The sequence below is a fragment of the Aquarana catesbeiana genome, linkage group LG01, assembly GCF_042186555.1.
Source record: "Aquarana catesbeiana isolate 2022-GZ linkage group LG01, ASM4218655v1, whole genome shotgun sequence".
NCBI classification, from domain to species: Eukaryota; Metazoa; Chordata; class Amphibia; order Anura; family Ranidae; genus Aquarana; species Aquarana catesbeiana.
In genome coordinates, this window is record NC_133324.1 from 687582143 (window position 1) to 687607513 (window position 25371).

The window sequence follows — 25371 nt, forward strand, 5'->3', positions numbered from 1 at the left end:
AACCCTTGATGGCAATCACAGAGGTCAGACGTTTCTTGTAGTTGGCCACCAGGTTTGCACACATCTCAGGAGGGGTTTTGTTTCACTCCTCTTTGCAGATCCTCTCCAAGTCATTAAAGCGGAGTTCCACCCACCTTTGAGAGGTGGTCTTAAACAAAAGACCACCCCTCGATTTGCATATTAAAAATGTATTTTTTTTTTCCTTCCTACCTTTTTTGTTAAGTACATAATGTACTTCCGGGCCGCAGCACAGGATGTCATATCCTTTTGTGTGGCCAGCCCCCCCCCCCCATCTTCTGGGATCTGTGTGTGTCCCAGAAGACAAGCTGGCCATTCACAAAGCACCGTGCGACTCGCGCATGCGCAGTAGGAAACGGTTTACCTTAGTTAGAATGGCGGTGCCTGCACCCGATCCGATGGACGTTGCGGGCTCCCTGGACAGGTAAGTGTCCTTATTAAAGTCAGCAACTACAGTGTTTGTAGCTGCTGACTTTTAAATAAACATTTTTTGCGGGTGGAACACCGCTTTAAGGTTTAAAGTCTGACGTTTGGCAACTTGAACCTTCAGCTCCCTCCACATATGGGATTAAGGTCTGGAGACTGGCTAGGACACCCCAGGACCTTAATGTGCTTCTTCTTGAGCCACTCCTTTGTTACCTTGGCCCTGTGTTTTGGGTCATTGTCATGTTGGAATACCTATCCATGAACCATTTTTCATGAGGAAAGGAGGTTCTCACCCAAGATTTGACGGTTCATGGCCCTGTCCATCGTCCCTTTGATGCATTGAAATTGTCCTGTCCCCTTAGCAGAAAAACATGGTGTTCTTGGGGTCATTCCTCTTCCTCCAAACACGGCAAGTTGAGTTGAGACCAAAGAGCTTGATTTTGGTCTCATCTGACCACAACACTTTCACCCAGTTATCCTGAATTATTAAGATGTTCATTAGCAAACTTCAGACGGGCCTGTACATCTGTTTTCTTGAGCAGGGGGACCTTGTGGGCGCTGCAGGATTTCAGTCCTTCAAGGCATTGTGTGTTACCAATTGTTTTCATGGTGACTGTGGTCCCAGCTACCTTGAGATCATTGACAAGATTCTCCAGTGTAGTTCTGGGCTGATTCCTCGCCGTTCTCATGATCATTGAAACTCCACGAGGTGAGAATTGACAGTTACTTTGTGTTTTTTTCCATTTGCGAATAATTGCACCAACTGTTGTCACCCTCTCACCAAGCTGCTTTGCAATGGTCTTGTAGCCCATTCCAGCCTTGTGTAGGTGTCTACAATCTTGTCCCTGACATCCTTGGACAGCTCTTTGGTCTTGGCCATGGTGGAGATATTAGAATCTGATTGATTGCTTCTGTGGACAGATGCCTTTTATACAGGTAACAAGCTGAGATTAGGAGCACTCCCTTTAAAACCCCATACACACCATTAGTATTTCTGCAGATTTTTGTCTTCAGATTTACCAAAACCATATAATAGGAGGTCAAACCTTAAATGTTTCAATTTGTATGCAATCAGGCAGGCCCTTGCACTACATGGTTTTGGTAAATCTGAAGACAAAAATCTGCATAAAATCTAATAGTGTGTATGGGGTTTTAGAGAGTGCTCCTAATCTCAGCTCGTTACCTGTATAGAAGACACCTGGGAGCCAGAAACCTTGCTGATTGATAGGGGATCAAATACTTATTTCACTAATTAAAATGCAAATAAATTTATATTTTTTGAAATGCGTTTTTTCTGGATATTTTTGTTGTTATTCTGTCTCTCACTGTTAAAATAAAGATTATAGAATAATCATTTCTTTGTCATTGGGCAAACATACAAAATCAGCAGGGGATCAAATACTTTTTTTTTCTCTTCATAGTATCGCTGTGTATATTTGCACACCTACAGCAGTGTGTACTCCATACTCCCAGCCTGTCAGGTCAGCAGTCATATGACAAAACATTACAGCATAACACGTCTTTTCTACAAAAATCTAACTTCCCCACTCATTATGGACAGAGAGATCAACCTTTACACACATTATGTTGAATGTAAAAAGTGTTTGTAGTTCAATCAGAAACGCAACCTACTGACAAGACTCCTTCTCCAAAGATACGGCACAATGACTGATCGTTGTCACTCTAGGATAGGAAGTGTGATACCGACAGGATTACCAGGTAAAAATTAAGGAACTGGAATCTGAAAAAAGGAAAATGCATGCAGCACATATAAGGACTACTAAGCTGCAGGATAATGCATTTTTGGTTTGGGGTTTAGACATACTTTACCAGTGCTTACGGGATGAAAATACTGTATGTGGTTATCTCTCTATACAGTATATTCTGCCTCTATTTCATATATGCATCAATATAAGCATTACCCTACTGATTTCAGTTGACAGGATAGGGAGCAGTATAAGGATACATCAAGTAATTAAAGTCACCCGTAGACTGAGTGCTTCTTTTCCCACAATTATCCACCTTATAAGTGATTTTGGGTGGTGTAGTGCATCAAATGTGTTTAAAGCCAGTGACAAAGCCATCAACTGATTACAGGTCTGTCACATAATTTGAATACTGGGATGGATTTGGAATGGAGAGAGATACTGCTATCCACTCTGTCATACTCTGCAGTATTTCTCAATAAAGTGGCCTGCATTTTGTGACCCATTCAAAAAAATGCAGGATGTGGCATTGAACCTACAGTCCTTCATAAGTGTTCTTTCTGCCCAATCCAGGAGATGGAGCTCCATGTATAGAAGAGAGCCAATCATCTGACTGTCACAGGTCATTTTCTCATTCACCATTTTGTGTTCTGTTGGCCTTGGACTCCTGAAGCCAATTGTACACAGCCATGTGCAAGGCCATACAACTGATTTTAAAATGGACCCCTTAATGAGGCCAGCCACATGGTAAATACCACTATACTAAATAATAATGAATTTCTGTACTTATTAAAACAAGTAAATTGAGAGAAAGATCTGTTCGAAATGAAGTTTATTTCTTGTGATGGAAAGAGGTTAGCCACATACATTTCAAGGACTAGTGTGGTCATGTGTTTGTTAGTGCAACATCCATACCTACCTAATCTAACACTGAATAGTAGGATGTAAGTATAGAAAACCACAGAACAGGTTTTCTAAAAAGAAGAGATTTTTGGACGTTTAAAACACAGGCTATGGAAAAATACTGAGAAACACACACTACACCTGTTTTATATTAGGAAGGAAAGACTACTAAACTGGCTTTAAATCTAGTTTAAAGATTAGAAAACTAGTTACACTTAAATATTTTGGTCTAAGAGCTGACAATATAAAAGCCTTTCAATGTGCTCCTAATTTACAAGACACTTCTTAGAATAGACCTTCTCCAGCATTATAGCAAATCACGTAACACAGGACAAACAAGTAAGTAACAAAGCTCATAACATAGAAACTGTAACTGCTCTAAAAAGATACGGAATACATGGAACTAGTGGTATTCTTGGCAAGGGAAGTGTTACTCATCATCCCCACCACAAATAAGGAGGAGTGTATTCCTGTAGTCTCCAGATGTGTCACCCTGTGGAGAAAGAGAACTATTAGACACAAACCACAACTCAAGTTCTTACCACATACTGCAGACTATACAGGTTTTTTTCTGTCTTTGTATGAAAATCAAGTATTGTAGATATTAGAAATACACACACACACATATGTATATCCATTAGCACAGCTCAAACAGCAATGATGTGCAGTAAAATATAGAGACCAATTTGTTTCTGTATGCCGAGCTACTTTTAGTTTTTGTTGTTTGTTTCAGCATCTGTCACGAGGTGTCATAAAAAAAATATATATACATAAAATACAATTGCTCAGTGAGATAAAAAAAAAAAAAAAAAATGTGGTTCTAAACTGAGGAAAACCAAGGTTGTTCTCCTGCAAAGAAAAATATTCCTCTAAGACACAGACTTTCAACTGCTGTTCTTTTTTTGCTAATGTTTTGCAATAAATACATATACTGTACCCAAGTTGGACATAACTATGTCAAGTTCCATTTAACATGTTTGATAGTAGTAGTAGGCCAAAACTATAAATATATATATATATATATATATATATATATATATATATATATATATATATATATATATATATATATATATATATATATATATATATATATACACACACACACACACACACACACACATACATACATACTGCTGGGATGTTCCCTTTACTTGCCATGGTGAATAAAAACTAAGTTTTCATTTGCCTTTTACCTTTATTGCTTGAAGCAGAGATCTTCCGTAATTTTTTCTGTACTCTTTCCGTATATCAAGCATATCAACTTCACTTCGAGAAACCATCACTCGGATCAAGGTTTCATCATCAGTTCCAGCTCCCTGTGCAGATGGTAAATATCAATGAAATACTAATAAGGGCCATTCATAAACCTACATTATATTATTGTCAAGAATGAAATCTTACATTTGCTGGATGGTCCTGAAAAGTATAACTCCCTCCCTATTAGGATCATATTAAGACATGTTGTCCTAGGTACAACTGAATAACGTACATTGGTGTACAAGGTTTGTCATCTTTGTAGTCATTTTATGAAAAAATAAATGCTAGGATGTACTATGGAGGAGTCCTTCCACTTACAGTTTCTTTTGAAGTTTCTATAAAGATCAGGAGGTGTTCAGAAAATGGAAATAAATCCAGGAGAAAATATTACAGTATGAATATACTGAGACTTGGTGCTTTCATCTCTGACTCGGCTGCCTTAGGCACAGGTCCACAGTAGTCAGTTTGACAAAAAAGACCCCTGCTTCCTATGGCTAGGCCAAGTCTAGAGTTGAAAAGAAGGCTGCTGATTTTTTAACCTCAGAACATTCCAAGGTTTCACCAATGAATGTCAGATTTTCTCTACATACAGTATACATCTTTGATTCTCACACGAGTCAGAGAAAGGTTCCAATTAGGGTTGCACCGATACTAGTATCGGTACCGATACAAAAGTATTTGCACAAGTGTTAGTACTTTCAGGCTCGGTTCTTTGAGCTATCAGTGGGAATGAACGAATTTTTCTCTGTTTAACCCCCTATTAACCCTTAATTTACTCTAATCAGCCTTACTTAACTCCCTGTTCTCCTCCATTTAAATATTTTCATGCTCTTTTTTTTTTTTTTTGTTCACGTCCATTTTGTAAACGATAAACAATTAAAACGTTTTGTTTGCTTTGTTAGTGAATATTTTTACACATTAATATTAACATATATTTACACATTTCACAGTGAAAAAGCACAAAATAAAAAAAAAAATCTATTTATTTCATTTGTAAATAACTTTTCAATGCTTTGTACCATTGCTGACAGCTGAAGTGAAAACAAAAAACAGTTGCGGTAGGTATCGGTAATTGGTATCGGTGAGTACTAACAACAACAAAAAAGTATCGGTACTCGTACAATAAATTGTATCTGTGCATCCCTAGTTCCAATGCACACAGACCAGAAATCATGCTTCAGTATGCTACTGAATACTAGCCAGAAGGAGTACAGCTACATTTCTATCCAGACCCATTTTGTTTAGCCACATGCCGACCAGCGCACGACAATGTACGTCAGGAACAATAGCACAGCTGGGCAAATAGGCATACAGGTACGTCCCCTTTAATTCGCAGCATTGTGGGCATGCGTGCCGCCGGCAGGGTGCACCTGCCACGTACTCAGTGACCGTGCCCGCGGGCTCGATGTCCGCCGGGGGGGCCCGCGATTGTGTCATGGAGTGGCAGAAACAAGGCGTTTCCCTGTTCTGCCTAGTGACATGACAGGGATCTACTGCTCCCCGTCACCAGGAGCAGTGATTGCTGTCATGTCAGTGGTAGCCCATCCCCCCCAGTTAGAATCACTCCCTAGGACACACTTAACCCCTTGATCGCCCCCTAGTGTTTAACCCCTTTCCCTGCCAGTGTCATTTACACAGTAATCAGTGCATTTTTATAGCACTGATGGCTGTTTAAATGACAATGGTCCCAAAATAGTGTCAAAAGTGTCCGCTATAATGTCACAGTCACGATAAAAAATATAATATATATATATATATATATATATATATATATATTAATAATAATAATAATAACTATTTCGCAGATCGCCGCCATTACTAGTAAAAAAAAAAAAACATACATCTTTCCCCTATTTTGTAGACGCTATAACTTTTGCGCAAACCAAATATACGCGATTTTCTTTTTTTACCAAAAATATGTAGAAGAATACATATCGGCCTAAATGGAGAAAGACATTATATATATATATATATATATATATATATATATATATATATATATATATATATATATATATATATATATATATATATATATATATATATATATATATATATATATATATTGGGGGGGATATACCGTATTTATTGGCGTATAACACGCACTTTTTTTCCCCTTAAAATCAGGGGAAAATCGTGGGTGCGTGTTATACGCCGATCCCCGCTATTTTTGTGATCTATCGGAGCGATCGCCGCCGACATTCACATAACGTGTATTTTTAAATATGGTGCCACGGCGTTCGGAGGGACTCAGCGGCGCTCGTTCAGCTGAACGAGAGCCGCCGAGAACACAGTGACTGGAAGGAGCCGAGATACACATAGCCGAGGGTTCTCGGCTCTTCTCGGCGCCGTTCACAGTCCCGCCCATTCCCGCCATTGGACCTCTGTTATGTCCATCATAGGGACTGGGCGTGACTGTGAACGGCGTTGAGAAGAGCTGAGAACCCTCGGCTATGTGTATCTCGGCTCCGCCCAGTCACTGTGTTCTCGGCGGCGCTCGTTCAGCTGAACGAGCGCCGCCGAGTCCCTCCGAACTCCACGGCGCCATATTTAAAAATACACACTAAACTTGTGTATGTCGGCGGCACTGGGGACAAGGCTGCACTGACCACTGGGGACAAGGCTGCACTGACCACTGGGAACAAGGCTGCACTGGGGCAAGGCTGCACTGACAATTCTGCACTGGGGCAAAGCTGCACTGACAAGGCTGCACTGGGGCAAAGCTGCACTGACAAGGCTGCACTGGGGCAAAGCTGCACTGACAAGGCTGCACTGGACACTGGGGCAAGGCTGCACTAACAAAGCTGCAGATGAACACTGATGAGGCTGCATTGATGGGCATTTAAATGTAAGTTTTTTTTCCTTAAAATTCCCTCCTAAACTTGGGGTGCGTGTTATACGCCGATAAATACGGTACATTATAGTAAGAAATATTGCTTTTTTTTCAAAATTGTCGCTCTTTTTTTTGTTTATAGCGTAAAAAATAAAAACCACAGAGGTGATCAAAAACCACCAAAAGAAAGCTCTATTTGTGGGGGAAAAAAAGGACGTCAATTTTGGGTGCAACGTTGCAATCGTCTGTTAAAGTGACGCAGTGCCGTATCGCAAAAAGTGCTCTGGTCAGGAAGGGGGTAAATCCTTCCGGGGCTGAAGTAGTTAAAAGTTAATGTATAGGTGACTATTTAATGCTGCCTTCCTAGCATCATATATACACCTTCCCTTTACCCCACACCTTGCTCTGTTCAGCAATCTGTTCAGGAGAGGAAAAACAGCACTGAGCTAATTGCCATGAACCAGCACTGTCATGAGGAAGAAAGGACGAGTCATATATGCCCAATACCAGGACAGTATTGGGTAATTTCTCTTCTGGCAGTCCATTGGAGTAATGTGGAGCATACAGTATTACGCTAGGAAGGGAGGGATGTAAGTAAAGATGGTGGGTTGCCCTGCATGAACAAAGCACGGGTTCACTTTAGGTATAAACACTTTTAGATCGCCTTTGTACTAACAGGAGATAACTGTTGTGAATGTATATTGGAGGCATGTATAATATTAATGTATAGAAAAAAGCTAACTGGATCAGTGCACAGGATAGCAGAAAAGAACACAAGATAGACATTTGTTGCATGGTGTTTAGTGCAGCCCTGCTAAATAGACAAAAAAAATATATGAGGAAAAAAAAAAAAAAAAATTAGGTCTGCTTACTTTCATCGCTTTGTACAGAGTTTCAGCAAAATATCCAGGCACACTTCGAACATTCTTCACTAAAAAACATATATATAGTAGATTAAAAAAAATATCAAGGGCTATAGGAACAAACACTTAAAGGGGTTGTAAAGGTAAAAATTTTTTCACCTTAATGCATTCTATGCATTAAGGTGAAAAAACTTTTGACAGTACCGCCGCCCCCAGCCCCCCCCGTTTTACTTACCTGACGCCTCGAATCTTCGCTCCTCGTCCTCGTCAGCTTCATTGCAGCTCAGCCTGGTCGCTGATTGGCTGCAGTGGATGGATTGAAAGCAGCGCAGCCATTGGCTCGCGCTGCTGTCAATCACATCCGATGACGCGGCGCGCCGGGGGGCGGGGCCGAGTGATACAGCGAGCGGCTATAGCCGCCGGCTGTATCACGGGAGCGCGCCCGCAAGCACTCACCACCATGCGAGGGAGCTCGCATTAAGGTGGTAAATGCTTGCGGGGAGGAGCTGAAACAGCCGCCGAGGGACCCCAGAAGACCAGGTTCGGGGCCACTCTGTGCAGAACGAGCTGCACAGTGAAGGTAAGTATAACATGTTTGTTATTTTAAAAAAAAAAAAAAAACAACTTTACAACCCCTTTAAGTAAATTTTACCATTTTCCTACCCTCAGGGAGATTTTTGTAAGAAAACAATTCCTGTAAGGATATACCATTATAGAGATCTTAGTCAATTGATGCAGATTGCCTTGACTGCTTTGCAGTAATCCAATGAAAAAGACAGCATGAACAGAGATTTGCTGAGTGCATAAATTGCATAAATTGCCCGTACTATATACTAAGCCTAATATGCATACTTAACACTTTAGGTTTATGTGAATATTGTAAATCACACCTCCCAATCATCCCAGATTCTACAGAACTGTCCTGGGATTTCAAATCAATTCTGGTGTCCCGCAGAACAGGCCTCTGCCCCAGAGCCCAGTGCCAGAACACTCATTCCGATACATGGCAGGCTGTGGAAGGTGGCCCCCTTCAGGCTGCCCCACTTGCTCTCAGCCAGTTGCACAGAGCTTCCTATGGTAACAGTGAGAGCAGCCATGACCGAAATGTAAACATTGCGGGAGAGAGTCAAACCATCATAAAAGTGCTGACTCTTCCAGAATGCAGGTGACCCGGCCACAGCTGAGGCAGCACTCTGCAATAGTTAAAGGCGACTGCATCAGCCTTAACCAAGTGTGTTTACGGCATGGGGGAGGGGGAGAGAATGTGTGCAAAAGGGGGGGGTACCGTGCACGGGGAGGGTGGGATGGAGGTGAAGTGTGTGCAGGTGGGGGGGGGTGGGGGGGGGCAGTGTGTGCAGTCAATGTTTTAAATTGGAACTAAAACCTAAATGGGGACTTTTCACGTGCCACAGTTGCTGTAACAAAAATATATTTCAAAATTCACATTTTATTAAATTCACAATTGTTTTTTTTTTTTTGCAGTAACTTTGGCACCTAAAAAGTGCCATTTATGTTTTCACATGAGGTTTTAAGATGTATTAGGAGTGTAGTCCCTATCACACTCTCCTTCATTCTCTTTCATCTAATCTGCTAAAGTGGAACTAAAAGTTGGAAAAAAAAATTGTGCACAGGCAGGCTTCTATATTGCAGAAGAGACATGCAATGCACATACAATAAAATGTATTTTTGTGTTTAGGTCTGCTTTAATCTGGGCTAATTCCCAGGTCCTGTTTATTGGTTATTTCTAATCAGACTCGATAAACCTGTCCAATATTTAGCATAATTTAACAGAATATCAGCACATAGAGAAAATTATTTTCCACAGTGTTACTACTTACATTGCTTTGCATGCAATATATATATATATATATATATATATATATATATATATTTTCATTAGTAATACAAAACTAGTTGCATTTCCATCCATGTAATAGGCTACTGCAAACAGTTACAGTTTCCAACACGCAATAGAAAACCTTTATTTTTAGTACTGTACTCCCTAGACAGAAATGTAATATGATGCACACTGGTTTCCTATGTGAATTGTGGAACACGACGTCAAAAGTAAAGCTTTGACTACACCTGTAATTATCGGGTTACCCTTCTTTTACACTGAATTTTATGCTATAGGAGTAGAGTGAATGGATCCAAGTCTTACCTATAGCAAGCAAAATATTTTCAAGATTGCCTGATGTCTCACGATCAATGCTCTCTTCAATCTGGTAGCCAGAGATGGTCATGTATCTATCAAACACTGAAATGTCAAAAAAGAGATGCTAAGAATCAGCACAAAATCCCAGGTAGTAAAATCAATGACACTATGGAGATCTTAAACTATGTATGGTCTAATGTACATCTTTAAGCAGACCCTGGTTTCAGACAAGCAGCTAGCTACAGCATTTAAACAAATATGCTGTATATGAGAACAGTTTTAGTGGTCACAGAATTTAACAACAAAAATCAACCAGGCTGGAATTCGGGTGCGCTACCTTTATTAGAGCAGTTTTTAGCAAAGCTTGTGTACTTTTCTAATACCTGTTAGGAGGTCAACTTTAATGTGGGGTAGACACTATAAGATCAGGCAAACGATCATCTGATCTTCCTCATTGTTTCACAGCAAATCGGAACCGATGGGCGAAAATTTTGTACAAAAATTCTCATATGACAAAGGCTTTCCTCTGTCGTTTTTTGTTTCTGATCATGCACAGTTTTTTCTGATTTTTCATGTAAGAAAATCGGAAAAAAACAGTGTACATTAAACGAAAATCATTCGTTCTGTTTCCGTACGGGAAAAAAAAAAAATTGGAGTTTGTCCCATGTGGAATTTTCGTGCGAAAAGTCAGAATCGGCTGTCAAAAGTTGTGTACCAGCAACCAAATCTACCATGCATTGCAAAATGGGAATCAGACCTCCACCGCACCTTTACTACAACCCAAAAGCAGAACATGATCAGTTTCTCCCTCAAGTCCTCACTGTGCACCAAAATACAGGAGACCAATTATAAGATCCTGACGAGGTGGTATTTAACACCCAGTCGCCTGCACATCATTTTTCCTGACACAGCAGAATACTGCTGGCGTTGCCGGGAGGACAGAGGAACAATACTGCACATGTTTTGGTCTTGCCCTAAGCTGACAGCTTTCTGGACAGCGCTTCATACCATCTCCCAAAAATTCACAGACTTTCAGATCCCGAATGATCCGGCATTTTTTCTACTCCACATATCTATTCTACCCCCCAGAATATATAAAAAGTCTTTACTACGTCACCTGACAAACGCGGCTAAATCCTGCATTCCCTTACTCTGGAAACAACAATGTCCACCGACCACAGCAGTGTGGCTGCGGAAAGTGGAAGACATAAACAGGATGGGAGGACTTGATAATGACAGCCCAAGACAGACATGAAACTTACAAGAAAACTTGGACTGTCTGAAACATGTTTATACATTCGGAGGAAGGTAAATCCCTCTTTGAGACCTGTACTAAAGATCAATCCAAGATAGAGGTCCTGTGCTGACTTTCAACACAGAGATAAATACACCCAAAAAGCCGCCCTTCCCACCCTCCCTGCTCCTCCCCCCCCCACCACTCTTTACCTCCCCCCTCTCCTGTACTTGTCTTTTCTTTTTCTTTCGCTTCTTCACTTCGGTTGCTACCCCTAATTCATTTATCTGACTCTTTAGATAAAATAATTGTCTGGAGTCTAGAGACACGGTCTACCAATCATCTTTAACACTTTTCTGTATTAGACTTACATAGCCGAGCAATAACTGTACATGTCATGGAATCCTCAACATGCGTACTGAATGCTCTGTTGTACACTACTACCTATTGTGACACATGGTTAGGAGGCTGCGACCTTCACTGTTTAAAGTTACTACTGTACTTTTTTAGGGCCTTGCCCTAAGTTTGAAAACTCAATAAAAAAAATATATTTGGGAAAAAAAAAAAAAAAAGTTGTGTACACCCTATAAACGAAAATCGTACTAAAGTTCCTCGGACGAAAAAAACATTTGCCCGTTTTTCTTATAGTGTATACGAGCCTCAAGTCTCCAGTCTTGGTCAATTATTTCCAGGTACTTTTTGTTGTTGATAGAACTTTTCTTAAAAGCAGAAAGCAGCCTGGAATTTAGTAGCTAAATCTGTACAAAACTCAGACCCGTAAAGAATTTACCATTTGAATTATTTTTCCCTTAGGAAAATTGTAAGTACAAAAAAAAAAAAAAAAAAAAAAACACACACAACAACATTATGCACGGAGGTTGCAAGGCTCCTTTATAAACTGCTGAGAGCTAGTGAAATAAAGACAACTAAAATGGGAATAATAAAGTTAAAAAGATAGAAATACAAACAAGTAGACTTTGGCAAAAAGACAGGTATTTGCAGCAGGAGCTAGAAATATTGTAATGTAAAATACATAAAAATGAAGGTTTCCTTGTTTGTGGAACCTCTTAATTGCTGCATATATTTTATAACAGTGTGTTCATTATGGAAGCTTATAGAACCAACCCTTAAATAGTACAGATTTTTTTTTTTTTTTTTCACGAGAAAAAAGTAAAGTAAAGAAAATGAAAAAAAAAAAAAAAAGTGGAATACTCATGTCTGAGACATTTTAATCATTTCCATCTGTGAAAGTAGTAAGATTTTCCAACTAGCATAAGCTTTTGCCGAACGTCCTGTGTGCACATGAACTCTGATTTTTTTTTTATGTTGATTTCCAAGCTGAAAAAAGAACAGAAGACTGAAACGCTGACCTCCGAGTGTGACTGTAGGGACCAGGTTTGTGATTTAATAACAGTATGTTGCAAACAAAAGTCCCAATTACTTGACAGCAGCAAGGTTAGGAGTATTCCCCTTTAGACGTAGGGGTGAATAACTCTGGAGAGTTCTTTCCATTTCTTATGGTGGGTGGATACATGATTCACTGCCTAATGACCACAATGACTCAAGTATGTCAAATATATTTATATACAAAGTTCACAAATTATACTTTTGAATTCTTTCAGGAAATAAATGCGGGAAGGCTTGGCTAAGCCTACTGAAATGAAAGAGTACATATGTGGCAAATTCAGACCTCTATTTAAAAAGAGAAAAAGGTCACTGGGTAATAAGTAATAAAGGTGTATTAAAAAAAAAAACACAAAAAACTTGGGGTCAATATTATTTTTATGTTCATATGTATTTAAATGAATGATTTATTAGATGCTATAGAGTGAAAACCTCTAAACCTAAAAACAAAAATGATAATATTACATCTTACCAGTCCTTAGATTAGGTGCCTGCATTAGTTTTATATTTTCATACATTTCTCCCTTAAATTTTCACCTGGCAATTCTGAAAATAGCACTGGGGACGATTTACCAAATCAAGAGAGTGCACAATCTGGTGCAGGGGTGGACAGATTTTTTTTTGGTCAAAGCTTAATTGAACAAGCTGAACTTAAAAAAGTGGATTGGCGGAAAATTTCCATCCACAGCAAATGTATAAATTTCCTTAAATTGCTACAGCAATCCAGCCCAGACCAAGCAGTATGCACCATGTTTGAAAATAGGTGCATGCAGGAGGTCCCTATGCAGTTGGGGCATCTCAATGCTATATTTAAACTATTCTCCAACCCTACAGCCAAGTTGAATTATCAGATGGCCTGGGAGAGGGACCTGGACATATCTCCTGAGGCGGAGGACTGGCTTTTTAAATGTGGCTTTGATTTAGGCTAGCTACAAAGTGTGTGCTAGAGATGGTACTTGGTACCGGAACACCTCTCGAAAATGTTTCCAGACTTGTCAGCCTCCTGCTTCAGAGAATGTGCCCAGATAGGCACGTCTTTACATACATAGTGGACTTGTCCTAAAGTGCGCAGTTTTTGGATGAGTGCGCACTCTTTTATGCTTTCAGTTACGTTGTTCAATATTATTAAAGATGCGAGTATTGCCCTACTGAATAAACCAGTCGAAAATGTCCTAAGGTATACACAGACCTTAATATATTTCATGTTCCTGGCAGCCAAAATTGCTATTGCAACCGCCTGGAAAAGTCCAGTTATAGACATAGCCTTAATGAAGCATAAACTAACTTGGATAAAACCAAATGAAAAAATGGTTAGTGTCTTGCAAGATAAACGTCTTTTCGACAAAATATGATCTCCTTGGCTTGCCTACTTGCAGGTCCCAGACAAAGTGCTAATTCCAGGAACGGTTGGCATTAGACTCCCGGAAGGACTCTCCTCCTTTTCTGCTCTAGCTTTCTCACTCTCTTTCCACCAGCCAACCCCCCCCCCCCCCTTAGCCCCTTACTTATTTTTCACAAATGATCGGTAGTGGGAGTTACATTTCCCATAAAAGAATGCATTGTGTTCTGACAATGGAAAGAGTAACTGTAGCCTACAACGCAAGATAAAAGTTTAATTGTTTCATAAAGGTTTGCGCAATATTGTTGTTTAAAGCTTTTAGGATTATGGGTGTATGGTGGAAGGAACTGTAAGGCTACCCGAGGAGGGACCTCTCTTCCATCTGGGGGACGCCTTGTGGGTGTCCTTTATTCAGACACCTACGTTACATTTGGACCTCATGTTCGCTATTATGCCTATAGCAGCCACCAAGGTTAACCTGTCTTGATCGTGAAGCCTTGTTTCTTTCTCTCGCGAAGCTCCCCCAACTTCCCTTCCTTTTTGTTACCTATGTATTTGTATTGTTAAATGATTTGAGCAAGACAAGGATTGTTTGCCACTCTATTAAATTTTCAGTAAAAACTGTTATAACAGAAAAGCCGATTGGCTACCATGCACAACTGCACCAGATTCTGCACTCTTCAGTTTTAGTGAATCAACCCCACTGTTCACCTCTTCACTGCATATATGGAGGAAACCATGGTTGTCAAACAGGCCGGACTTTAACCGCCTTACTCTCCATTATATGGAGGGCTAGTGGAAATGATAGTTTACACAATAAAGATACAAATTTTTATGCTCTATTTTCAGCTCATAGAAGTGACAAGAAAACTTTATTTCTGGTAAGACTGACAGGCATTTTCTGTGCTTGATGAAAAATATTCTTAACCACTTGCTGCCCGCCCACCGTGAAATGACAGAGGGGCGGGGCGGCCCTCGTTCTGGGACGATGTCATATGACGTCATCCCAGAACAGCCACGCAGACCCTCTTCTCTGTAAAGAGCCATAGCCCTTTAGCCATGTGATCAGCTGTGTCCAACCACAGCCGGTCACATGTAAACATGAAGATGTCGGTAATCGGCGCTCCTAGCCTCACACTGACAGAGCGTGCGGCAAGGAGAGCCGATCAGGGCATCTCCTCGCTTGGGGACATCTACACATGTAATCAGGGCACTAATCAGTGTCCTGATTACAATATAGCACCAGAAGTGCCAGCAATCAGTGCCCACCAGTGCCCATTAGTGATGCCAGTCAGTGCCGCCTATTAATGCTGCCCATCACTGCTGCCTATCCGTGCCCACCAGTGCCACCTATCCGTGCCCATAGGTGCGGCATATTAGTGCCTCCTCATCAGTGTCACCTAATCAGTGCCACCTCATCAGTGCAGCCTATCAGCGCACATCAGTGAAGGAGAAAAATTACTTATTTACAAAATTTACTGACAAACTAAGAAAAATTATCGGTCTTTTTATTTTGTTACTAAAAAAAAAAAAAAAGCCCAGCGGTGATTAAATACCACCAAAATAAAATGCGACAGCGCTGAAAGCTGAAAAATGGTCTGGGCAGGAAGGGGGTTTAAGTGCCCTGTAATGAGGTGGTTAAATAGCCTGAAAAGACTTAATCTAATCTGCCACCACTTTTAGAATGGTAAACTGCAATAGATGACATTTTTGTTTTAAGGTTTACATGCACTTTAAAATGAGCAGCGTTTTTTTTTATTTCTTGGGTATTTTCAAGGTGTTTGAATTACTACCACCAGACACATGCCATGGCTATTACAAGGTAGTCCCGCTCTCTATATTGGATTCCTCATTTTTATCTTCCAAGTCTCTTTTACAGCCCCTGCAATGGGCAATTTTCTAGTAATACTGTCTTTTCTAGGAATACACTTTCAACAAATAAAATTGACCAGTTTAAAGCAGCCAATACCAATACCATTTTAGCTGTATATGAAAAGCTGGTTGAAAGTAGCTTACAGCTGAAATTATTAAAATGTTAAAGAATAAACAGGAACAACATTGATCAGACTATCCAATGTGCACACAGTGGAACCGCTAATGGGGGGGGGGGGGGGGGGGGAGGAAGCACTTTGCATTTATTGAGCAGAGCTCAAAGGGCTTCCTAAATGGTTCTCTACATTCACCCTAAAGCACTGATTGTTTAGAACATTCAGAAATATGAGATAGAAGATCTGATTCACGGATATGGGTTACTGCACACATCTCAAAATCTCTCCAACAAAGACACTTTTCCAGCAGGTCATTTAATAAATGTCTAAAATGCAGCAATCCAGGGCAACTAACTAGAATTCATATTTTATTGATCTGGATACAACTAAATTGATTCAGTTGTACGAGTCACATCACTTTGCAAATCATCATAGCACTTTGCATTTCCTTATTAAATAGGACCATTTCATCCCCAACACTTCATGCAAATTTGATATGTAAAACTACTCAAGCAGTGAAGCCAGATTGCTTCTAGGAATTTCAGAAAATAACTAACCAGAAGGCACATGAAAAACATTTGCATAGCTACAGAAATTCAAATGATACCACAAAATAAACAGAAATGTGATCCATTTGCAAAGCTAATAAGTCTTTATAAATGAAGGAGTCAGTACAAAGGCCATTCATTTAACAACGATTTACCTTTTCTTAAATGGGCATTGCTGCGAGTTCCCAAAATAGTAATGAACTTCTCTTCATCTGTGCCCCACTTCATTTCCCCAGCTTTAAATAAATCCTACCAGAATAAAAAATGAACATCATACTGGTTTGAATTTCAAAAAGCAGACATACACAACCACCAAAACACAAAATTATCCCTTCAAGGCATGACAAACATTCATGTCAGTCTCTCATCAACCATGGAGAGCAACATGAAAAATGCACTGACCTGGGCATCCTGCTCAACAAGAGCATCATTGACTTTAGAGTCCGGGTCCCTATTACCCTGCAAAAACAGAAAAACGCCTCTTTAAAAAACTGTAAATTATTTATAATGGTGCTATCCAAATATCATATGCAGATGTGGCAAGATTACTTCACACCAATTATTTCAATTTTTGTTGTATACACACACACACACACACACAGTATCTCACAAAAGTGAGTACACCCCTCACATTTTTCTAAACATTTTATTATATCTTTTCATGTGACAACACTGAAGAAATTACACTTTGCTACAATGTAAAGTAGTGAGTGTACAGCTTGTATAACAGTGTCAATTTGCTGTCCCCTCAAAATAACACACAGCCATTAATGTCTAAATCGCTGGCAACAAAAGTGAGTACACCCCTAGGTGAAAATGTCTAAATTGGGCCCAAAGTGTCAATATTATGTGTGGCTACCATTGTTTTCCAGCACTGCCTTTTGGGCATGGAGTTCACCAGAGCTTCACAGGTTGCCACTGGAGTCCTCTTCCACTCCTCCATGACGACATCAAGGAGCTGGTGGATGTTAGAGACCTTGCGCTCCCTTCTCCTCCACATGCTTGGCCAGTCCATCGCCTTTACCCTCAGCTTCTTTAGGAAGGCAGTGGTCATCTTGGAGGTGCGTTTGGGGGCCAGTCTCCGAAGGGAGGGGGATCATGTTCTGCAATAGTATGTCACAGTACATGTTGGCATTCATGGTTCCCTCAATGAACTGCAGTTCCCCAGTGCCGGCAGCATTCATGCAGCCCCAGACCATGACACTCTCACCACCATGCTTGACTGTAGGCAAGACACACTTGTCTTTGTACTCCTCACCTGGCTGCTGTCACACATGCTTGACACCCTCTGAACCAAATATGTTTATCTTGGTCTCATCAGACCACAGGACATGGTTCCAGTAATACATGTGCTTAGTCTGCTTGTCTTCAGCAAACTGTTTGCGGGCTTTCTTGTGCATCATCTTTAGAAGAGGCTTCCTTCTGGGAGGACAGCCATGCAGACCAATTTGATGCAGCGTATGGTCTGAGCACTGACAGGCTGACCCCCCACCCCTTCAACCTCTGCAGCAATGCTGGCAGCACTCATACATCTATTTCCCAAAGGCAACCTCTGTATATGATGCTGAGCACGTGCACTCAACTTCTTTGGTCGACCATGGCGAGACCTGCTCTGAGTAGAACCTGTCCTGTTAAACCACTGTATGGTCTTGGCCACCATGCTTCAGCTCAGTTCCAGGGTCTTGGCAATCTTCTTATAGCCTAGGCCATCTTTATGTAAAGCAACAATTCTTTTTTTCAGATCCTCAGATAGTTTTTTGCCATGAGGTGCCATTTCGAACTTCCAGTGACCAGTATGAGTGAGTGAGAGCGATAACACCACATTTAACACACCTGCTCCCCTTTCACACCTGAGACCTTGTAACACTAACAAGTCACATGACAACAGGGAGGGAAAATGACTAATTGGGCCCAATTTGGACATTTTCACTGAGGGGTGTACTCGCGTTTGTTGCCAACGGTTTAGACATTAATGGCTTTGTGTTGAGCTATTTTGAGGGGACAACAAGCTTACACTGTTATACAAGCTGTACACTCCCTACTTTACAATGTAGCAAAGTGTCATTTCTTCAGTGTTGTCACATGAAAGGATAGAATAAAATATTTACAAAAATGTGAGGGGTGTACTCACTCATACACACACACACACACACTTTTTATAGATTCCTGTTTAAAAGTGGTTTTCTTTGCTAGAAAAAAAATAAAGTGCAACTGTCCAGCACAATAAATGCGTAAGACTGTCTGGTATATAGGGTTTTGCCATTTTATAAAAAAAAAAAAAAACAACTCTTCAATTGTTAGCTGTAACGAGCAATATGATTTCTACTGTATTAAATTGTATTGTAATTGTTCTGTCTGCCCTCATATTGTAAAGCTCTGTGTAAACTGTTGGTGCTATTTAAATCCTGTAAAACAACAACTCAACTAGGGTTCAGGTATTTAAAAAAAACAAAACAAATAATAATAAAAACAAAAAAACAAAAACACACACACACACGACACAGAGAATTCCCCATTATTCCACATCCCAAATAAAAAATTAAAAAAAAAAAAAAGGAAGACGAGGATTTGTTCTTTGAAAGAAATATGGACATTGGAGGTGTATATACAGTTAGGTCCATATATATATATTTGGACACAATTTTAGTTTGTTTCAGGTATTTACCAAAAACATATTCAAGCTATAGTTATATAATGGATATGGGCTGAACGTACACACACTCAGGTTTAATTTGAGTGTATGTACAGTACATCCAAATTGTAAAAAGGGTTTAAGAATTACAGCTCTTACGAATAGCTATCCCCCCATTTTCAAGAGACCAAAAGTAATTGGACAATTGAATCAAAAGCTTTTTCATGGCCAGATGTGGGCTACTCCTTCATTATTTTTTCAACAATTAAGCAAGTAAAAGATCTAGAGTTGATTCTAAGTGTGGTATTTGCATTTGGAATCTCTTGCTGTGAACCTAAATCATGCGATCAAAGGAACTGTCCATGCAAGTGAAACAGGCCATTGTAAGACTTCAAAAATGAAACAAATCCATCAGAGAGATAGCAGCAACGTTAGGAGTGGCCAAATCAACAGTTTGGTACATTCTGAGTAAAGAAAAATGCACTGGTGAGCTCAGTAACATAAAAAGGCCTGGGCGCCCACAGGAGACAACAGTGGTGGATGATCACAGGATCCTCTTTGTGGTAAAGTAAAAGCCATTCACAACATCCAAACAAGTGAAGTCAAAGTCTACAATCAAGAGAAGACTTCAAGAGAGCAAAGAAAGAAGGAAGGTTTACCGCAAGGTGCAAACCATTCATAAGCCTGAAGACCTAGACTTTGCCAAAAAACCTCTAAAAAAGCCAGACCAGTTCTGGAAAAGCATTCTTTGGATGGATGCAACTAAGATTAATCTGTACCAGAATGACAGGAAGAAAAAAATTGTGGAGAAGGCTTGAAACAGCTCATGATCCAAAGCCCACAACGTCATCTGTAAAACATGGTGGAGGCAGTGTGATGGCATGGGCATGCATGGCTTCCAGTGCCACTGGTTCATTGGTGATTATTGATGATGTGGCAGAAGACAGAAGCAGCCAAATGAATTCTGCAGAGTTTAGAGACATACGGTCAGCCCAGATTCAGTCGAATGCATCAAAGTCGATTGGATCACATTTCACAGTACAGATGGACAATGATCCAAAACACACTGCAAGAGCAACCCAGGAACTTTTGAAGGAAAAGAAGTGGAATAGCCTGCAATGGCCGAGTCAATCTACTGATCTCAACCTAATTGAGCATGCATTTCACTTGCTGAAGGCAAAACTAAAAGGCAGAAAGATCCACAAACAAGAACAACTGAAGACAGCTGCAGTTAGAGCCTGGCAAAGCATCAGAAAGGAGGAAACCCAGTCTTTGGTAATGTCTATGGGTTCCAGACTTCAGGTAATTATTGCCAGTAAAGGACTCTCAACAAAATATTAAACATGAATATTTTATTTATAAATTATATTCATTTGTTCAATTACATTTGAGCCCCTGAAAATGGGGGGGACTGTGTGTAAAAATGGTTGCAGTTCCTAAAATTTGTACTTGATATTTATGTTCAACCCCTTTTATTATTATTATTATACAGGATTTATATAGAGCCAACAGTTTACGTAGCGCTAGCGCTTTACAACTTGAGGGTAGACAGTACAAATACAATACACTTTAATACAGTAGGAATCAGAGGGCCCTGCTCCTTAGAGCTTACAATCTAAGAGGGAAGGTCAAGAGATACAAGAGGTACTAACTGTGGGCGATGTGCAGATTGAGAAGATAAATGTACAGTTGTTAGGTGGGGGCCAGATAGGCTTCTCTGAAGAGATGAGTTTTCAGGGATCGTCTGAAAGTGGATAAAGTAGGAGAAAATCGGACGGATTGGGGTAGAGCATTCCAGAGGATGGGAGAGGCTCTGGAGAAGTCCTGAAGGAGAGCATGGGATGAGGTGACAATGGAGTTTGAGAGCAGGAGGTCTTAGGAGGAGCGAAGAGAACGATTAGGTTGGTATTTTGTGACTAGGTTAGAGATGTAGCTGGGGGCCAGGTTGTGGATGGCTTTGTAAGTTATAGTTAGTATCTTGAATTTAATTCGGTGACTGAGTGGCAGCCAATGGAGGGATTGGCAGAGGGGTGTAGCAGATGCTGAGCGGTTTGTGAGGTGGATGAGCCTGGCAGCAGCGTTCATGATGGACTGAAGTGGGGATAGCCTATTTAGGAGGTAAACCAATGAGGAGGGAGTTGCAGTAGTCGAGGCGGGAGATGACCAGGGACTGGATTAACCCCTTGAATTAAAGCTGAAAGTCTGCACTTCAAATTAATTTGGATTGTTTTGTTTTAATTTTATTCTGGTGGCATACAGAGCCAAAAGTATGAAAATTATGCCTGTGTCCAAATATATACATGGACCTATGATTTTTTTAATGCAATCAATATGTGCAATCTGTGTAAATTCATTCATCAGACCACACACACACACACACATTTAGGCTGGGTCCACACTACTGCAAATTGGATGCGGCTTTTCCCAGAATCCAATTCGCATAGCAGGAGATTGTGACCAGCTCTCTATGGAGCTGGTACACACATCTCTATAGTGGCTCTGGTGTGGATTGCACAGAAGCCCTGTGCGTCTTTTGGTCCATTTTGGTGAATGGAGATACACCAGACTCCTGCTGTGAGCTGCTGCTGCATTCTCAAGCGTGAACCCAGCCTTAAAGTCCCTTTTTCTTTTTTGTTTCATTGTTTTATTATGACAGAGCATTTTTGTAGCCCTTAATAATGGCTACAAAACTGATCATCTGACAGTACCCCCAGTATCACAACAAAATGCCGTCTATCTTGTACTATTGGACTTTTACTACCATAAAGCAACGGACACACTCATGAACAACTGACAATAATAATACTTACTTGGGCAAGGACTACCAACATCCTCTGAAAATATCCAGATGTATCTCCAGTGATGCAGTCTTCCAACTCACATCCATATTCTAAAATTGGAATTCAGAAAGCAGCATAGACTATTAGATTAACTACTGTATATTATAATTCATAGTCTTCATATGCAAATACACATATACTACAAGTCACAGCAACCATTTAAAATAATTTCTCTTTTAGATGATAACAGCTTCTCTTGTAAGAATGATACTCCACCTGCTGAAACTGACCTTCGCTGCACTGCATTCTGTCTGAAATTAACCAGTGCTTTTGGGTATGGGGCAGCACATGCCCTACTCTCAGGATGCCATGACAGGGCTTGAACAGCCAACTGTCAAACCCTAATATTGCCATCTGACGAGGAACAAGAATAAATTACCCCAAATGTAAAAGCTCAAACATCATCAGACATGGAGCTTACACAGAGTAAAGCCCCATGCACACTATCAGATTTCCTGCTGATTTTTGTCTTCAGATGTACCAAAACCATGTAGTGCAAGCCTGCCCGACTGCATACAAATTGAAACTCCTAAGGTTTGACCTCATATTATATGGTTTTGGTAAATCTGAAGGAAAAAAAAAAAAAAAAAAAATCAGCAGAAAATCTGATAGTGTGTATGGGGCTTTAGAATTCCCACCTCTGGTGGAGAGACAGAATGGTGGGGTAGATGAGCATCCATGGGTTGGAGGTTATTTTCACATGAGAACCCGTAGCTTTGCCCTGAATAATCTCTTTTAGTGTTTAAAAGCAATTTGTACTTAAGGAAAGAATACTCTGTCAATGTCCAATGTAGCACTACAAAGAAACATTCACAGTAGGTGCAGACCCTTGGAAGAAAAATCTACAGTGTCCTAGCACAAAAAGCAGAATATCAAGTTCCTGGCTGAATGTCGTTTTTGAAAGCAGATCTGCAAATCCACACACAAAAAGAGTTATGCTCATTTTAAAAGATTTTAGCAAACTTTATTGGCAACTTCCCATTTTCTATTTGGAGACATTGTTGTAGGCTTTATGACCCCTCTCAAATTGACTGCTACATACCATTTAGTGGCATTAAGGGAAATTAAAAAAAAAAACATATATATACACACACACACACATATATATATATATATATATATATATATATATATATATATATATATATATATATATATATATATATATATATATATATATATATATATATATATATACATACATTTAAATTATATTTTTGAGGTTTGTATTATTTTTCATAAAGTATATTTTTAAATTATATGTTTGCATTGATATGTAACCTAATTAAACCCTTTTGGCTTTGTTTTGAAGTATATACACAACAAAACATGCTGGTGTGAATGATCTTAAAGTTAATGAAAAATTAACAGTATTTGCCAAAAAAAAACTGAACACAAAAAATCTTTTTTTTTTTTTTCACAAATAAATAAACCGATCAGCCATAACATTATAACCACCACCATAACCTGTCAAGGCCTTGGCTCCACAAAACCTCTGAAGGTATGCTGTGGTATCTGACTGCAAGCTGGCAGTAGCAGATCTTTTAAATCCTGCACGTTGCTAGGTAGGGCCACAATGGATTGCACTTGTTTTTCCATAAACAATGCATCCCACAGATGCTCGATTTGATTGAGATCTGGAGAATTTGGAGACCAGGCCAATGCCTCAAACTTGTTTTTGAGTTCCTCAAACTATTCTTGACTTCATCAGACCAGGCCACCTTCCATTGCTCCGTGGTCCAGTTCTGATGCACAAATGCCCATTGTAGGCACTCTGTGCTCTGACCAAATAAAGTAAAAATGAGGACCCGGAACTCATCCAATCTAAAACGGATCTAATGGGGTTAAAAAATTTAGGCTAACAATTGGCCCTACCCAGTATAAAGATCCGCTTTCACCGTCAGCCTGAGGTGTGCAATGCAAAGTATAAATATAGATAACCTCTAGGGGTGGTTGTCATCTGAAATTTAAATTATCAGCATATAAAAATGGGGAAACCCGAAGAATTTCTTCAGAGAGGACAGACCGGTGAAATACAAAATATCATATGATGTTTATCCAAATGAACTTTATTAAACACATAAATATTGAAAAAATGTCAAAAACACCATCCTTCAACACATAATCTAAAATGAGACTGAACGTCTAGATGAAAGACAGGTGAAAGATCCAGACCAAATCTGGATCACACACTCCGTCACTCTCTTACACACACATGCAGACACACACCGATCCTAAAATCGGATCAGGGGATGCAGTCCTGAAAAACAAAAAATGAGAAGGGGGTAAGCAATGGAAAAATAACTTCCTTACTGGGAATGTATATTGTATCAGTAGTGCTATTTCCCAAAAGTTTCAACAGGATACTGCTTAAATTCAGTAGAAAGTTCCCATAGAAGTGTGGACAGAATGTTAATCATGTATGGAGATCTCCCCGTATATAAGCAGGCTGTGGGTGCTGTGCTTAGAGGTCCGTAAATTGGCAGTAAGAAGGGCACTTAGAAGGAAGATTTGAGACAACTGACAGGTACTATAGGAGATGGCTTTATACAGGTGGAAAAAAGGGAAACACTGATAATAGTTCCTTTGTAAGTAATTTGAATGAGATACAGCTCACCGTTTAGCATCCTCTGTATAGAAAATCATAGCCTCCATGATCTTGTCTCCATTTCAATCACCTTTCATGATGCCAGCTGCATAGGGAGCCAAACGCAGGATATCCAGTAGAGATGGTTCCACCCTTAGGTGGTTGTAAGGGTTAGTAAACCTGGATCCTATGGCTTCAACACTTGCAGATATGTGTCCAAAGTCACGGACCGGAGCAGCACAATGTAGATAATCCAAGTCAGCAGTAGATAGCATACAGCAGCTCGGGATGAGCTGAGGGGGGATCACAGTGGCTGGTGGGATTCACCATGTCTTCACCACAGATACCGTGATAGTATAATGCTTACATGTTTCGCTTGACATCAAGCTTCTTCAGAGCATGAACAAATGATGGAAGTTCGCAAACCAGATCTTTGATCAGAGCATCCACAAATTTTCCGATCCTTTCTAGTGGGCCCTTAATGGCCGAAACGATCGGCCTCCCTGGGGGTCTAGTGATTGACTTGTGGAGCTTTGGTATCGTGTAGAAAGTAGGGATGTTGAATTCATTGACACTAAGGTATTTGCACTCTTTTAGTGTGATGAGATGTTCTTCTAGGGCCATATTTAGTTTGA

The 25371-nt window shown here is 40.1% G+C and overlaps 1 protein-coding gene across 1 annotated transcript in view; it reads right to left on the reverse strand.

Annotated features, from left to right (window-relative positions):
• Positions 1–2965: 2965 nt before the first annotated feature.
• Positions 2966–25371, reverse strand: part of ANXA5 (annexin A5) — a 45163-nt gene continuing 22757 nt past the window's right edge. Inside the window, exons 7-13 of the mRNA XM_073603433.1 lie at positions 22120–22199; positions 17080–17136; positions 16833–16926; positions 10171–10266; positions 8019–8077; positions 4250–4372; positions 2966–3546 (exon numbers count right to left, since the gene is read on the reverse strand). Coding sequence (XP_073459534.1) covers positions 3484–3546; positions 4250–4372; positions 8019–8077; positions 10171–10266; positions 16833–16926; positions 17080–17136; positions 22120–22199 — 572 coding nt within the window. The 3' untranslated portion in view covers positions 2966–3483. The remainder of the gene's footprint in view (positions 3547–4249; positions 4373–8018; positions 8078–10170; positions 10267–16832; positions 16927–17079; positions 17137–22119; positions 22200–25371) is intronic.